This window comes from Pelobates fuscus, chromosome 1, assembly GCF_036172605.1.
Source record: "Pelobates fuscus isolate aPelFus1 chromosome 1, aPelFus1.pri, whole genome shotgun sequence".
Lineage (NCBI taxonomy): Eukaryota > Metazoa > Chordata > Amphibia > Anura > Pelobatidae > Pelobates > Pelobates fuscus.
This window is the reverse complement of record NC_086317.1, coordinates 453,023,498-453,041,806: the sequence shown is the minus strand read 5'-3', so window position 1 is coordinate 453,041,806 and position 18,309 is coordinate 453,023,498. Positions and strand designations below refer to the sequence as shown.

The window sequence follows — 18,309 nt, the reverse complement described above, 5'->3', positions numbered from 1 at the left end:
TAACTAATATCTGTATTATGACATTTCCAGTGAAAATGCTATTTATCTGATTAAAAAGACAAAAAATCAAAGTAGAAATCGCTACATGGGCCCAGCATTTCTGTTAAAATGGCTAGACCAAACATCTCAAATTATGCCATTTGTTATACTCTGGGTTGCCTTCTTTTGAAAATGGTATGCCATAATAGTGGAAATGTTATTACCCAGGCTGCCATGCTCTCTCAAAGGCGAGATAGACCCAGAAAATCACTTTGTTAAATTGCCAACTTTGAAAAGGACATCTAATATTTTTGTCCCCATGACTTCCCCCACAAAACAGAGAATCTAGTACATGGGGGTACTGTTACATTCAGGAGACAATGTTAAATACAAATAGTGAGGCTTTGTTGCAATAACTCATATCAGGAATATGAAATGTCCTGTGAAAATGGAGTTCATGTGCGTGAAAAAGCACAAATAAAGCTATAACCGCTATGTGGGCCCTTCATTTCTGATAAAGTGGTTAGACCAAATATCTTGCAATGCACCATTTCTTATACTCTGGGTTGCCTTCTTTTGAAAATGGTATGCCATAATAGTGGAAATGTTATTACCCAGGCTGCCATGCTCTCTCAAAGGCGAGATAGACCCAGAAAATCACTTTGTTAAATTGCCAACTTTGAAAAGGACATCTAATATTTTTGTCCCCATGACTTCCCCCCCAAAACAGAGAATCTAGTACATGGGGGTACTGTTACATTCAGGAGACAATGTTAAATACAAATAGTGAGGCTTTGTTGCAATAACTCATATCAGGAATATGAAATGTCCTGTGAAAATGGAGTTCATGTGCGTGAAAAAGCACAAATAAAGCTATAACCCCTATGTGGGCCCTTCATTTCTGATAAAGTGGTTAGACCAAACATCTTGCAATGCACCATTTCTTATACTCTGGGTTACCTACTTTTGAAAATGGTATGCCATAATAGTGGAAATGTTATTACCCAGGCTGCCATGCTCTCTCAAATGCGATATAGGCCCAGAAAATCACTTTGCCAAATTTCAATGTAATAAAGCCTAAATGGATAAGCCGTATATATGACCGTGTAACTTTCCAAAACACCATAAAACCTATACATGGGGGGTACCATGGCGCTCGTGAGACCTCACTGAGCAGAACTAGGAGTGTTTCAGGGCAGTAAACTATATACTAACAATAATATTATCAGTGAAAGGACAGATTTTATGTGAAAAATGCAAAAAAAACAAACAAACACTAAATTTGGCTAGGGTTTGTGCCCGAGTGGCTACTACAAAAGACTGGGCATACCCCATTTTGAATACCCTGGGATGTCTACTTTTCCAAATGGTATGCCATGATGGGGGTAATTTTCATTTCTTGGCTGCCATACGGTCTCAAAGGCAGCCTGGACACTGCAAACTAATCTGACAAATTTCAAGGTGAAAAAGCATAAATGGATAAGCCGTATATATGACCCTGAAACTTTCCAAAACCCCATAAAACCTATACATGGGGGGTACCATGGCGCTCGTGAGACCTCACTGAGCAGAACTAGGAGTGTTTCAGGGCAGTAAACTATATACTAACAATAATATTATCAGTGAAAGTACAGATTTTATGTGAAAAATGCAAAAAAAAAATAAAAACACTAAATTTGGCTAGGGTTTGTGCCCAAGTGGCTACTAGAAAAGACTGGGCATACCCCATTTTGAATACCCTGGGATGTCTACTTTTTCAAATGGTATGCCATGATGGGGGTAATTTTCATTTCTTGGCTGCCATACGGTCTCAAAGGCAGCCTGGACACTGCAAACTAATCTGACAAATTTCAAGGTGAAAAAGCATAAATGGATAAGCCGTATATATGACCCTGAAACTTTCCAAAACCCCATAAAACCTATACATGGGGGGTACCATGGCGCTCGTGAGACCTCACTGAGCAGAACTAGGAGTGTTTCAGGGCAGTAAACTATATACTAACAATAATATTATCAGTGAAAGTACAGATTTTATGTGAAAAATGCAAAAAAAAAATAAAAACACTAAATTTGGCTAGGGTTTGTGCCCAAGTGGCTACTAGAAAATACTGGGCATACCCCATTTTGAATACCCTGGGATGTCTACTTTTTCAAATGGTATGCCATGATGGGGGTAATTTTCATTTCTTGGCTGCCATATGGTCTCAAAGGCAGCCTGGACACTGCAAACTAATCTGACAAATTTCAAGGTGAAAAAGCATAAATGGATAAGCCGTATATATGACCCTGAAACTTTCCAAAACCCCATAAAACCTATACATGGGGGGTACCATGGCGCTCGTGAGACCTCACTGAGCAGAACTAGGAGTGTTTCAGGGCAGTAAACTATATACTAACAATAATATTATCAGTGAAAGTACAGATTTTATGTGAAAAATGCAAAAAAAAAAAAAAAAACACTAAATTTGGCTAGGGTTTGTGCCCAAGTGGCTACTAGAAAAGACTGGGCATACCCCATTTTGAATACCCTGGGATGTCTACTTTTTCAAATGGTATGCCATGATGGGGGTAATTTTCATTTCTTGGCTGCCATACGGTCTCAAAGGCAGCCTGGACACTGCAAACTAATCTGACAAATTTCAAGGTGAAAAAGCATAAATGGATAAGCCATATATATGACCCTGAAACTTTCCAAAACCCCATAAAACCTATACATGGGGGGTACCATGGCGCTTGTGAGACATCACTGAGCAGAACTAGGTGTGTTTCAGGGCAGTAAACTATATACTAACAATAATATTATCAGTGAAAGTACAGATTTTATGTAAAAAAAAGAAAACACAAAAAAAAATATGCTAACTTTGGCTAGGGTTTGTGCCCAAGTGGCTACTAAAAAAGACTGTCCATACCCCATTTTGAATACCCTGGGATGTCTACTTTTTCAAATGGTATGCCATGATGGGGGTAATTTTCATTTCTGGGCTGCCATACGGTCTAAAAGGCAACCTAGGTCACTCAAACCAATCTGTCAAATTTCTATGCAGAAAATAAAATAATGGACAAGTCGTATATTTGACCCTGTAACTTTCCAAAACCCCATAAAACCTATACATGGGGGGTACTGTTTTACTCGTGAGACATTTCTGAATACAAATATGTATGTTTTATTGCAGGAAAACCGAATAGTATTCTGACATTAACAGTTAAATTGCCATGCTGAAATTGAAAAATAACAAGATTTCATAATTTTTTCAAGTTTTTTAGATTTTATTCATATAAAATGGAGTTCCATACATGAATGTTTGATATTAAATGAAAGCCCTGTTTCCCCTGAACAAAATGATATATAATAAGTGTGGGTGCACTTAGTATGAAAGAGGTAAATTATTGTTGAACAGACATATAGTCAAAATCTGTGGTTTGTTTACATTTTTTTTGGATCACAACTTGTACATTTGGCTGCGGTCTTAAGGGGTTAATCCAAATTGTATCGCAATTGTCAGTTCTATAAATAGCTTTCTCCACCGGTTTCCATGATCTGTTTATTCTATTGCATTGTGTAATATTTTGCTTCTTTAAGAGTAAAAGAAGTACTATTGTCATACCTGCAAATTTTATTTTTGTAACAAAATCAAACTTTTTTTGATACCACTTGGGAGGTGCACATGACTCTCACTTTATGTCAACTTCCAACCATCCATTTTATTTATATTACATAATAAATCAAGAATATTTATTTTTGGATACAGCTTGCGTATATAGTAAATTGGTTATTTCTCTCTCACCAATTTGTATACTTAAATCTTTTATCCAAGAAAAGCCTCACTTACCCTCCATTTGCACCACGACTGAATTTTACACTTTCTGTATACAGATATCTCAGACATCCAGTACCTTTTTGATACAGAAATGTATATAGTCAATCTTCAAAGCTGAATTCTGGCAGTCAATGATGGGAAGGGAAGGCTTTGACCATACCAAGTACACTGATGTGTGTAGTACACATGATTGGTGTAACTGTACTCATTTTTACATCCTGATTGCATTCATAAAGAAACACTCCAAACACCATAACCACTACAGCACACTGTAATGGTTAGCCCTGGCACCACCACCACTGTAAGTAGTCAAACTTTTTTTTAGAATGTTTGATTACTTACTAGAGGTCCACCGGTTGCAGCTTCCCAACTTCACCATCCTAGAGTCGGAAGCTTCTGTTTAGGAAGACTCGCTAAATGGCTGAGAGCATTAGCTGATCACTCTCAGCCAATCAGCTAAGCCCTACACACTAGTATGCTGCAGAGGGGGAGGTGAGTGGCACCCATCCAACCCAAGGTAAGAAGTGATATCATTCTAAAATAGTTTGACTAATTACACTGGTGGTTGTCAGGGCACTCCTGACACTATAACCACTATAGCATGCAACAGTGGTTAAGGTACTTGCAGTGTTCCTTTAAGAATGTATAGTTTTAGAAGCATCCTTACAAATACTCATAAATAGGGTATTTCACCATTATTAGTTTTCTGTTTTGTCATGTATGTGACAAAAAATATATTTTTGCTTCTGTACTTACATTTCAGACTCTATATTTGAGAAACTGATAGATAAGAGATCTATTATAACACATATTTAATCTATAATATTTTCTATTTACAATTTTTAGTTATGCATCTTATGTTTTGAATATATGCTAGCCTGCAATTTCAGTATTTTTTTAAGACATAATTTTAGCATATTTTTTTGTGGTGTATGGTCATACTTGTGCCTAATATTCATATATAGTTAGTGTGTTGTTATTAGTGAACAATTAACAAACAACATTAAAGAACGGGTTTCCTGTATGTCTTTTGAGTTATCTTTACCTGTCTGAGTTTGAGTTTTTTTTTTACAGTTTTTGCAATAATAATGTGTGCACAATTAGTGCAGGTTAAGAAAAGTAATTAAAAATAAATTCATTTAGTTGTTCTGAATTACAGAATATATAATGTGTCAGGAATTTTAAGTTTTTTTTTGGTAGTTACGGGTCACAAAACACAAGGAGTAAAATAAACTTTAAAGTGGAGCGATTTTAGAATTTGGTATGTTTGTCTTGTAAGCTTAATAGCCATAAAAGAAAACAAAATTGACACACAAAAGTATATATTATATATAGTAGACACCACAGGCTATTTACCTAAGGTTGTTTTGACACTTTCTAGCCATTTCACCTCCAACCTCTGCTAAATATTGGAGTAAAATTGTGTTTTCTTGGCGTTTTGGCACACAAACTTATAACAAAGAACTTCTGATGTGTATTTTGTAAAGTTGGTGTGTGCTATTCCTGTACAAACTTTTATTTTGTATTCAGTTACATCTGCTGAGTAAAATGACACCCCCATTGTATGTCTTTGGCACTATTTTGTGAAGCTACAGTGCCATATAGGAGACCTGTCCTTTTCAGTATTCACAGTCGTATTTTGAGAGACGGATTTAATGAGCCTATGCTTCCATTTAGGGTATTATAGTAGTTTGACTGTTCAAAAAAAAAAAAAAACACAATGGCCTACCATTTGTAAAAGTAGACACTCCAGGGTGTCTCATAAGGTGCATATTGTGCCTTAACATGCCACCATTTTTTCACCAATATATGCCAAAGTATGTGGTAAAAAATGATTTTGTGCATTTTTTACATACGGATTGCATTTTTGCTTGGCATTTTGTATATTTCATATGTGCCACTAAGTTCAAACCCCCCAACTTATGCTCAGCTAAGTCTTCTGAGTAAAAAGAAACCCCCAATGAATGTCTTTTGTGAAGCTACAGTGCCATATAGGAGACCAAGCCATATCAGTTTTTACCGAACTTTTAATTTTGACTCTGGGCCTATGTGCAATTTCCAAGCATCTTTGCAGGTTTTAAATTCAAACAACACCACAAAGGCCTACCATTTCTTAAAGTAGACACCCCAGGGTATTTCAAAAGGTATATTTTGAACTTTAGCGTGGGATAATTTTTCCGCTAGCTTGTACCAAGTGTAGTGGTAATAAGCATTTTTCTGCCTTTTTGACACACAAAGTGAGATTGCACAGTATTTCTTGCAAATCTTATGTGTACTACCACTGTATAATACTTCATATGTTGCTCAGCTATGTCTGCTGAGTACAAAAATACCCCCGTATGTACCTTTGCCAGGTATATGTGGACATCGGAGGGGCACATTTGGGACACAGCCATTCCATTTTTTTTCAAACTTTAAATTTTTACGCTGTGCCCATGTCCCATTTTAGAGTATTTTACAAGGCTATATAATCCAAATACCCCATAAAGCCATACAATTTCTTAAAGAAGACATCCCAGGGTATTTCAAAAGGCATATTTTGAACCTTAGCGTGGGATCATTTTTCCGCTAGCTTGTACCAGGTGTAGTGGTAATAAGCGTTTTTTCTGCCTTTTTGACACACAAAGTGAGTTTGCACAGTATATTTTGCGTGCTACCACTGTATAATACTTCATATGTTGCTCAGCTATGTGGTCTGAGTACAGCAATACCCCCGTATGTACCTTTTCCAGGTATATGTGGATGTTGAAGGGGCACATTTGAGATGCAGCAATTCAGTTTTTTTCTAACTTTGAAGTTTTACGCTGTGTCCATGTTCCAATTTCGAGTAGTTTAGATGGTTGGTTATTGAAACTTCCCCACAAACACATACTATTTATTAAAGAATACACCCTGGGGTAATTCAAAAGGCATATTTTGAACCTTGGTGTGGGATCATTTTTTCTCTAGTTTGTTCCAGGTGTAGTGGTAATTAGCATTTTTAAATGTATTTTTTTACTTTTTAAAACGTCTTTTACTTTTTAAAATTATTTTTTAAACTTTTGTTTTGCTTATTCATTTTTTTAAAGTTTCCTAAACTTTCCAAAAACTTTTTTTTACAGATTTAAAAATTTTCTAAGCTTTTTTTTTTTTTACCGTTAAGCCCTAACTAGCAGTAAGCAGCACTAACAGTAAATTCCCCATTTTCCAATAACTCCTAACCCCCCCCCCAGCTAGGAAAAAAAATAATTATACAATATTTAAATTAGTTAATTAAATAAATTGAACCCCTGAGGGTTAAAAAATAAATAAAAGTTAATCGTCAGGGGTTAAAAAAAAATAGATCACAGTATAATACTGTGATTTGTATTTTGATTACTGTAGGCAGTGATCGACTGGCAGGGAAGGGGTTAATTTTTATTTGGACTGGGTAAAGGTTTTTTTTTTTTTTTTACTTAAACGTTATTAAAACTTTTTTTTTAACTTAATTTTTTAACTTTTTAAAGCTTATTTTAAAACTTTTTTTAACATTAACCCCTAGTTAGCCTAACACTAAATCCCCCAATTCCCCACTAACTTCCACCCTCCCCAGCTAGCTAAATTTATAATTTTAAAATATTTAAATTAATTAATGAAATAAGTTTAACCCCTGAAGGTTAAGAATTAACCCTCAGGGGTTAAAAAAAAAAAATCAGATCATCGTAAAATGTAATCCCTGCCAATGTATCACTGTAGTCAGTGATCAATTGGCAGGGAAGGGGTTAATTTTTTAATTCAACTGGGTAAAGGGGGCTTGGATTTTAATTTAACTTTATTTATTTTTTACAGGGGGCAGGATCAGCACTGATCCGTCTCCCTGCACTTCACAGTGAACCCGGAAGTGCAGGGAGGCGGAAGGTGAGTATACACAGCACATGTGCTCGCTCTGACATGCTGTCAGAGTGGGCACATGTGCTGGGACAGAGGCAGACCGGAGCACCATTAACCCCGTGATCTCCGCGATCGCGGCGATCTGGGGTTAATTTTAACGGATGACGGACGAGGTCGTTAAGGCAATCCCCTGAGTGACAGACCTCGTCCGTCACTCGTCGTTAAGGGGTTAATACTATACTTTTCTACATTTGTTAGTTCTGGTTTCAAAACCATAAACTGTATGTATCCAGATGGTTTCTTTGCTCATGTGTTCACGTAAGACTTCCTCAAGACATTTTTACTTGAATATGTGATACTGACTAGCAAACATTGCTAAGGAAATCTTGACCTAGGCAAAATTCCCTGGTAGGTTTAGGACAGACTTCCCCAATCTCCGGCCCTCCAGATGTTGCTGAATTACAACTCCCATGATTCTATGAATGAAATAGGCTGAGAATCATGGGAGTTGTAGTTTTGCAACATCTGGAGGGCCAGAGGTTGGGGAAGCCTGGTTTAGGATCTCCAGCCACCCTAGTTTTTAGTCCAATTTTCTACAAAATTCTAGTAGCTTTTAGATACAAGCATCATTCCGCATACTGGTTCCACAGATGGACTTTCTGTATTGTGACTGGTAAAGTTTCCAAACAGGTCTCCATATTACCGAATTCTGTGTACTTTCTTGCATAAAATAATCTCATGCAGGAAAAGCAAGTGTGTCGATATGCATTGGAATTTTTTTTGTTTGTTGTTGGAACCAATGAGTTTTTATGTTATAGTCTTCATGACCCACGGTTTTATTTTCAGACAATAGTAGAATAGATTATGTTTAACATGTGGTCTCCAGTATGCCCATGTTAATTTCAATATTTTTCAATGAAAGCTTTTGATTTTCCTTATATTACTTTTTTTTTTTTCAGGAGATACATTAAATGTCGTAGAATGGTAGAATTATATTTTTCATAAATTTGACGTCTTTAAATTGGCGTGAAATTGGTTCTTCATCCATGACGCAAGAAGAAGAGTTATCAAAGGCAAACAGGAGCTATTTGCGTACAAAGTGTTTAATGTTGGGAGAGATTCTATTTGTTTCTGCAGTGATTGCTAAATATTATTATTACTTTGCCCCAGAATAGCACCTGTTTTTGCTTCGATTAAATCCCCTTTACCCTATATGATAAATCAACTGAATCTCATTCTATTAATATTTGTGCCAAAAACACCCACATGTTAGTCTGCTTCATTCTCTCTTATTATATATGGCTTTACGTCTTCTTTGACACTTTCACTGGAAGCTGGCAAGATTCACCTACATATTGATAGCACGCTTAAAGATTATTTTGGCTTTTTATCAGGCTATAATACTAAACATTATGTTTTCCGTTATGAAATGTTACACTTTTCTTGTCAGTTGTGTGTTAACGTTTTTTCATCTAGGTAATAACATTATTTCCCTTTAACCTAAAGAAATATGTTTCAGGTTCATTCATTAAACAAAAAAGTGTAAAAACTTGACAAAGAATTGTAATTTTTTAATACCATAATAATCTGAATTTATTGGTTTTTTTTTATAAATATTTATACAATGTCCAGTTCTCCATAGCTAATGTATAATCATCTTGCTAAATGTGCACAATTTTATGTTGAATGAACAAACCCCTATAGACTATGCATGTCATTTTTTTTACATATTTAATGTATATTAAATTCATTGTTTTTATAATTAAATAAACATATAAACATGTAGTACTTTCTTAAGGTATAAGGCATCTCATTTACCTAATTCTTTAAACTTCTGTCTTTGCAGCTCTCACAAAGTCTATTCCTGGACAACAGACATCATATGCGGCAATATTAAGAATAAAATCTGGAAGTTCTTCTTCTTCTTCACTATTTAATGCAAAGAACAGACCCAGATATAGTTCTTCATTACAATCTCTTGGTCACTACTCACAGTCCTGGAGAGAACGAGCAAAACATTACAGTGCTCCTACAAACCTGTATCACTTTTCAGAAACCTTTCGACAAGATGACGGTAAGTTACAATTACGAACTTTTATCAATGTGCCTATCCATATATGAAAAGGACAAACCTCTTTCAAACATTACTAGTTGTTACATGTTAGACAATTAGTAGTTAGTCATTAAATCTGGAATTGTATGTATCTGGTGAGTTAATCACACATTTAAGGCTAAAGTAGATGAATGTAAAATGTTCTCTAACTTTTCATTCATGGACACTAATCAGCCACAACATCAAAACTATATGCCCAATATCATCTAGATCCCCCTCGTGTTACCAAAACAGCTCTGATGCATCAAGATGTGGGTGCCACAAGAATTCTGATCATGTCCTGTGGTATCTGGCACCAAGACATTAGCAGCAGATCCTGTAAGTCCTGCAAGTTGCAAGGTGGAGCCTCCATGGATATAATGTGTTGTTCCAGCACATCCCACAGATGCTACGGAATCTGTTGGCGCTATATAAATGGCAATAATAAATAAATAAAATAAAAATGCTGAATCAGATCGAGATATGGGATATTTGGAGGCCAAGGTTACCTGAACTCTTTGTCATGTTCCTTAAACCATTCCTAAAAATTGTTTGCAGTGTGGCAGGGTGCATTATCCTGCTGAAAGTGGCCACTGCCATCAGGGAACAACATTACCACAAAAGTTTTTTTGTGTTCTGCAATAATCTCTACGTAGGTGTCCAAGTAACAATCATATGAATGCCAGGACCCAAGGTTTCCCAGCAAATAATTGCTCAGAGCATATCTCAGTTGATTGCCTTCTTCCCATAGTGCATCCTGCTGCTATCTCTTCCACGGGCAAATGACACACACACCCAGCCATCCACTTGATCTAAAATGTGATCCATCAGACCAGACAACCTTCTGTAATTGCTTCATGGTCCAATTCTGAGGCCCTTCTAGTATACTGTGTGCTCTGACCCCTTCCTATCTAGGTCATCATTAAGTTTGAGAAATTTGAGCTACAGTAGCTCAAATGCCTCAATGAGAAATGACCTCAACTGACCCTGACCACCCACCCTGTTCACCAGTTGTCCTTCCTTGCACCATATTTGCTAGATACTAAACATTGCATACCAGGAACAACCCACAAGACTTGCCATTGTGGAGTGTTGACCCAGTCGTCTAGCCATGACTATTGTCCCTTAGCAAAATCGCTCAGATCTTTTTGCTTGCCCATTTTTCCTGCTTTCAACACATGAAATTCAAGTTGCTGCCTGATATATCTCACACTTTGACAGATGCCATTGTAACAACATAATCCATGTTATTCACTTCACCTTTCAGTGGTTTTAATGTTGTGGCTGATCAGTGTACTTATTTTTTCCAATTTTGGCCTAAACTGTTCAATTCCCTTCTCAATTCTCTGCAATTTACAGATTAGTGAATAGACCTAAATGTGCATAATATGAGAAGTAGGCATGGCCTGACCTAAAGAAGAAATGAAAGACATTTTGAACATTTTGTTTATTTCAGGAGCTCCAGCAAAAGACACACACACACACACTAAAATTCCTTCTATCAGAATACACTAATACCCCCGTTCACTAATTAAAGTCCTATACTTTCATTAGTATAGGGCAGTATAAAGACAAAGATTTACTATATGATAACACATTTCTAAACAGAATTTAACTGGCAATAATACCTAGTTGACATTTAGTGCTAAATTTAATATTTGATATTTGTAAAACATTATACAGTCAATTTTACCCAGTTATACCCACTGGCGTGTAAGCAACATATACTACCAGCACTACCTGCATTGCTTTGTGGCGGGTTCTGACATCACACCCTATTGCCCAAAGTCTTTAGCTCACCAACATAATGATCTGCAACAAATGCTAGACAAATAAAATATTTATATGATTTTTAAATCTCTGTGAAAAAAATAAATATAAGCAATGCTTATATAAACATAGAAACATAGAATGTGACGGCAGATAAGAACCATTCGGCCCATCTAGTCTGCCCAGTTTTCTAAATACTTTCATTAGTCCATGGCCTTATCTTATAGTTAGGATAGCCTTATGCCTATCCCACTCATGCTTAAACTCCTTTACTGTGTTAACCTCTACCACTTCAGCTGGAAGGCTATTCCATGCATCCACTACCCTCTCAGTAAAGTAATACTTCCTGATATTATTTTTAAACCTTTGTCCCTCTAATTTAAGATTATGTCCTCTTGTTGTGGTAGTTTTTCTTCTTTTAAATATAGTCTCCTCCTTTACTGTGTTGATTCCCTTTATGTATTTAAATGTTTCTATCATATCCCCCCTGTCTCGTCTTTCCTCCATGATATACATGTTAAGATCCTTTAACCTTTCCTGGTAAGTTTTATCCTGCAATCCATGAACCAGTTTAGTAGCCCTTCTTTGAACTCTCTCTAAGGTATCAATATCCTTCTGAAGATAGGGTCTCCAGTACTGTGTACAGTACTCCAAGTGAGGTCTCACCAGTGTTCTGTACAATGGCATGAGCACTTCCCTCTTTCTACTGCTAATACCTCTCCCTATACAACCAAGCATTCTGCTAGCATTTCCTGCTGCTCGATTACATTGTCTGCCTACCTTTAAGTCATCAGAAATAATCACCCCTAAATCCCTTTCCTCAGATGTTGAGGTTAGGACTCTATCAAATATTCTGTACTCTGCCCTTGGGTTTTTACGTCCAAGATGCATTATCTTGCACTTATCCACATTAAATGTCAGTTGCCACAACTCTGACCATTTTTCTAGTTTACCTAAATCATTTTCCATTTGGCTTATCCCTCCTGGAACATCAACCCTGTTACATATCTTAGTATCATCCGCAAAAAGACACACCTTACCATCAAGACCTTCTGCAATATCACTAATAAAAATATTAAAGAGAATGGGTCCAAGTACAGATCCCTGAGGTACCCCACTGGTGACAAGCCCAAGCTTCGAATATACTCCATTGACTACAACCCTCTGTTGCCTGTCACTCAGCCACTGCCTTACCCATTCAACAATATTGGAATCCAAACTCAAAGATTGTAGTTTGTTGATAAGCCTTCTATGTGCAACAGTGTCAAAAGCCTTACTGAAATCGAGGTAAGCAATGTCTACTGCACCACCCTGATCTATAATTTTAGTTACCCAATCAAAAAAATCAATAAGATTAGCTGCAAATCTGTAGTAACATTCCACGGGACATATTAAGGAAAAGCAAAACAAACACAATATAGTGGCAAAACGAGGTAGGTTCAATTTTAAACTAATTTTAGTGAAACTGTAATAGACTATTTGACTTCAGGGCTCTTCAAGGTTTTAATTATGGTGTTCTGTTGCTTTCCATATGCAATGATATAGACCGGGGTAGGCAACATTCGGCACTCCAGATGTCATGAACTACATCCCCCATAATGCTCTAACACCCATAATGCTAGCAAAGCATGGGAGGTGTAGTCCAAAACATCTGGACTGCAGAAGGTTGCCTATGCCTGATATAGACAAACTCACAGAGAAGAGCGAGAAAGTTTGTATGAGTAGAAAGCCATGTCTATGTAATCACGTCGTTTCTGAATTATACCGCAAGATATAGAGTTCAATAGAGAAAATAGATACTGAGAGATATGTGTGTTACATTGTACCTGATAACAACACCTTATGCTGTGTAAAAACAGATAAGAAAACAGTCCCTGGGGTTTGTAAGTGCAGATGCCACATGAAGGATTAGCTTTAATATAGTCATATATGGCAAATCGGGCAAAACAAGAAGTGCATTGTTAGGAGGGGTCAGAGGACAGGAAAAATTGAGATGCCTGAAGGAGAAAGAATACTTTTACCCTTTGTGCTGTGTATATATGGACTTAATTATTTGTGTTTCTGAAATATGCTGAATTGGATATCTTGAAGTATTTCCCAGTAGATACAATCATGTTCTAATAAAATATTGACCATAACAGTTAAAGGTAGCACGTGGAATATTATTGAAATAGGCTATGCTAGCAGTGGGAGCTATTTAATTAATTCAGATAGTTAGTGCTATCAATTAGGAGAAAGGGTCACAACTATTGCACTATAAAATTCTATCCGTGTTGTACAATGGCCATGTAAAAATAATGATGGCAAAACAACTTTTACAGAGTTAATCTAAGTTCTTCAATCCAATTTTGATAAGGTCTATTTCAGAAACCAAAAAAATGTGTGCATGTTTTATGCAAATTCTGGTATTCTAATTTAATTGATTTCTAAAAGAGGCTAGAGAACAGTATATCAAAATGTGTTAAAGTATTGCTGATTTAAATTGTTATGTCATTATATCACTACCCTAATAGTGGTCAAACAGTTTGAAATTTTCAAACAGTGAAATTTGCATTTCACTTCATATTTTCTTATCTAATATAATTGAGCTGAATCTCATATCTGTATGCGTGTGTGATTATTGAATGTAAAGGAGCTCATTATCTCCTGCTTTTTGTTCATAGAGGAATACATTCTCTGAGTGGAAGTACCATTTGATAAAGAATTAAAAAGGAAGTCTTAATCTCCAATGCTAAACAGCGAATCACACTCTTGTGAGGGAGCCAATATCAAAGAGTTGATGTTTTTGACCCCACGGCAATCAGTAGACAGATAAAATTGAGCACGTATTACACACACACACACACACATATATATATATACACATTATAAAGAGTCCCGTAAAGTTCGAGCACCATAGCTAAATGCTGGAGCATTAAATGTACTCGAAATTTTTATGAACTTGCTAAATAAAGGGAGTGCAGGTGAAGATCCCCATCACCACCACCTGGAGATCACTATGGCAAGTGCCCCTTTGAGAAGCTAGGCCAGACCCTCAGACTGGAATCTCAGGCTGGTGTTCTGACAGTCAGTGTGCATCTGACACAACACCAGGGCTTCTGAAGATGTTGCCCACTTTTCCTACACCCTCAGCATCCCCATACTAGCTTCTCCTGGTATCAGCATGCTGAGTGCATGCCTCAGGAGCTGATGTCAGCATCCCAGTTCAGCCCCCTAACTCCAACTAGCTATGGGAGAGCCAACAGGAATAACCAAGGAAGAAACCGCCCACTGCATGCACAATCAATGCCACTGCCAGGTGCTAATGAACTTTGAACACCCAACATGTGGTGAATGGCAGTGAAACAGTGTCTGTGAACTCAGTGTGTGCCTTCTTGTGAGTTTGCCTGAAGTGAGCTTGTTTGTGTGTGTGTGTGTGTGTGTGTGTGTGTCAGTGAGCTGTTATCTAATATGTAGTGAGTGTGTGTGTGTATGTGGGATTGTTTGTCACTGACCTTGTATTTAGTGTTTTTATCACTGGGATTGTGGGTAATCAGTTTGTTTTTCTGTGTGTGTATGTCAGTGAGCTACTGTGTAGGTCATTGAGCTTTTCTATGCGTGTTAGTAAGCTTGTGTGTGTTTGTGTCTGTGAGATTGACAGTGAACTTGTGTGTATCAATGATATTGTGTATCAGTGAGTATGTATGCACACACATAGTATATATATATATATATATATATATATATATATATATATATATGAAACAATCCACAGTACACTTCAATTGACGACTCAGTAGAGTAGAGATCAGGGAGCAATCTCACAGCCAAACTATAGTCACCAAGTAGAGCACACTTAGTTGGATTTATGCTTTAAAAAAAAAAGGTGCAAGATTGATATATATCAACATTTCCATCCTCACAGGAACTTTTATCTGTTTTAACCACTGTAGTGGTTATGGTGCCAGGAGTGCTCTAGGTTCTCCCAGAATAAGTATTCAAAATATTTAAAATTGGTTTGACAACTAACCTGGGGTCTGCCAGCTATCCACCACCTACTTTGAAACTGAAAGCTCTGTCACTAAGCTAAGTACAGTGGTGCAGAGTCACGCTCATTGTCTAAGAGTGCTTAACTGATGTCCTTAATCAATGAGCCAGCCCTGCACTGCAAGACTTAGCTGAGTGGAGCTAACAAAGTCAGCAACAGGTACCTAGCAGACCCCTTATTAACAAAAAGTTCTTAGCTTGTTTGATTACTTATGATGTACAAGCTGTAGTTGTTATGGTACCTGTAGTGTTCCTTTAAAAAATCTACCCAATCCCCTCCCAAGATTAGATTCTGGATCCCTCCCTGAGGAAGTTAGTGGGAGTGTAGAGCTCTAAAAGTGAGCATATATTTTTATCACATGCCGAGAGTAAATGATTGTTGTCATGTAACAAGATTATTGTTGTCAACATCGTGTCCCCTGACACAATAATCAAACAGTTTCACTTTAGCCTGTCAAACCTCTTGATTATCTGTTTTTAAATAGAACAAGATTGTTTTAATATAAAAAATACTACATGTTTCCATTGCAATATGTAATTATTTCCAGTAACCTTTATTTGAATAGACTTCTTGCTTAAAACGAAATTCATAAATATTCCATAAATTTCACTGAAACAAATGGGATTTGTGCGTCTTTTCACTCAATTGTGTATTATAAGGAATAAAATGCTCCCTTCAGAAGATAATTAGAATATTGTGAACCAACTCACAGTTCTGTGATCTTATAAAAGCTAACAGTAATTGCCTTGTGTCTTTATATTGTCAAGAAGCCCCTTGATGACTTGCAATGCTTATTTTGTAGTGTGCAGTTGGGGATATATTAACACACATAAACTTTGTACAGGTTTATTGTCATTATCAGTAATGTAATTTTATTATAAAAGAACTGTAGACAGAGAAAAACAGAGTTGCACTCGGAAAAGCATTGAATTTGAAAATAACTCATTGCATTTTTTTTTTTAAAACCCCATTCAACACTTTAGCTCTCATGTCCATCTCAATACAGCACACATTACAATCACAAAACGATAGACACATTTGTTGTTGTGAGTCTTCTAGGCGTTTCAGTCTAAATGTGACAAGATGATTATTACTACACAAGAAAGACTTTTTTTTCTCTGAATTTACAAAACATTGCAAGTAAGTAAAAGCATTGATCAACATAAGAACACAGATAATGTGTCCAATGATGAGCACCTGTGTGGACCCCCATCCCCAGCACACTTGTCAAAGAGAGAGAGAAAGAGAATAAAAACAACAAACAAACATAGGACCATTACTCAGCAACAAACAAACATAGGATCATTATTCTATGGTCACCAGAACAACTCAGTTTTAATGAAGTGGTTCTGGTGTATAGCGGAATGGACGCTTGCCAGACACTTTTATTCCCCTTTATTGGCTGTCCGTACCCCCCGTGTTATAAAACTTCCACCTTTCATGTGTTTTCCCCCTGTAATTTCGTGTGGTTCCTCTTTGGCCGTTCGGGAGACTTAATACAAATTGAATCCCTTCGTCTCCCGAACAAAGACCACCTTTGTGCCCCATTAGAACGTTGACACCTACCACTCAAGTGCAAAAACTGCAAGGGAAACAATTAACAAGTGCTTCCACTGGTTGGCCTCCATGTTGTATAACATAACAAGTGGCAGAGTGTATGGCGACCATCTTGTCTCCCGAACATGGGCAGCGGTACTTGATTCTTTGAGTGCCTGGAACTCTTTTCAGCTAGGCACTCACACGAACACCGGTAAACCTTAGATCGCTGCCCGTTCCAGTTCCTCAACCACATACATGAACGACGTTCGGAAGATATGAACTACCGAACAGGGGGAGCATTCGTATCCTGGAATAAAGAGATTCCTATGTATGGTATTCGTACAAGAACCTCACAAACGTAGAGCGGCCAGGGCCCAAATTTCCCTGGAACTGTTTTGGGCTAGCGCATCGTGCCTGGACGGTCAAAACTTTAACACAATGCCATTCCCGTTCTGCTGAACCAATCTGAGTGATTCTTGGATATGTTGGACACTCAGATTGGGGCTATCAGGGAATTTATTTTTCTTGGGGTTCTGGGGTATGGTTGAGGTACTTTTGGGTACCGACTTTTTTGTTGGATTTTCTGTACCTGAGAGATAATTAAATTAGAGGAGCTTTCTCAGGCAATTATCTCTCAGGCACAGAGGAACTTTGGATTGAAATCCCTGCTTTCTTGTATATGAAATCCTTGCATGGGACTGGGCATAAAAGCAGTGTATGTGAAAATAAAGCTCAGTTGTACCTCCAGAGATCCTTGGATTGTTTTACTTGTTCTTGACTGTACTTTGGTATGACCAGCGGAAGAGAGTCCCTGTAAGGACTAGGGCTCCGCTACACGGTGTTTCTAACATGTCCCTGCAGGCCTTTTACTGTAAACACTGCCCTTTCAGGGAAAATACAGTGTTTACATAGCTGGCTACTTACAACTCTAGGAGCAGATATTAAGTCGGCCTCTAGAGCTGCTTCCTATTCCAGTGTGCAGCACCTACGTTAAACGCTCTGCATATTGATGAATGTTCCTGATATAGATGTACTGTTTCAGTACATCTCTATGAGGAGATGCTTAAAGGAGCACTGTAGGCACCAAGACCCCTTCAGCTCATTGAAGTGGTCTGGGTGTTGTGTCCCTTTTGCACTTATTGCTGCAATGTAAAACATTGCAGTTCCCGAGAACTGCAATGTTTACATTGCAGCTCTAAGTCTGCCCTCAGTGGCTGTCTACCAGACAACCACTA

General features: G+C 37.3%; 1 protein-coding gene across 1 annotated transcript in view; it reads left to right on the top strand.

The window, feature by feature from the left end:
• CNTN5 (contactin 5) overlaps positions 1-18,309 on the top strand; it is a 1,203,952-nt gene that overhangs the window by 770,116 nt on the left and 415,527 nt on the right. The window contains exon 5 of the mRNA XM_063430510.1: positions 9,493-9,720. Coding sequence (XP_063286580.1) covers positions 9,493-9,720 — 228 coding nt within the window. The remainder of the gene's footprint in view (positions 1-9,492; positions 9,721-18,309) is intronic.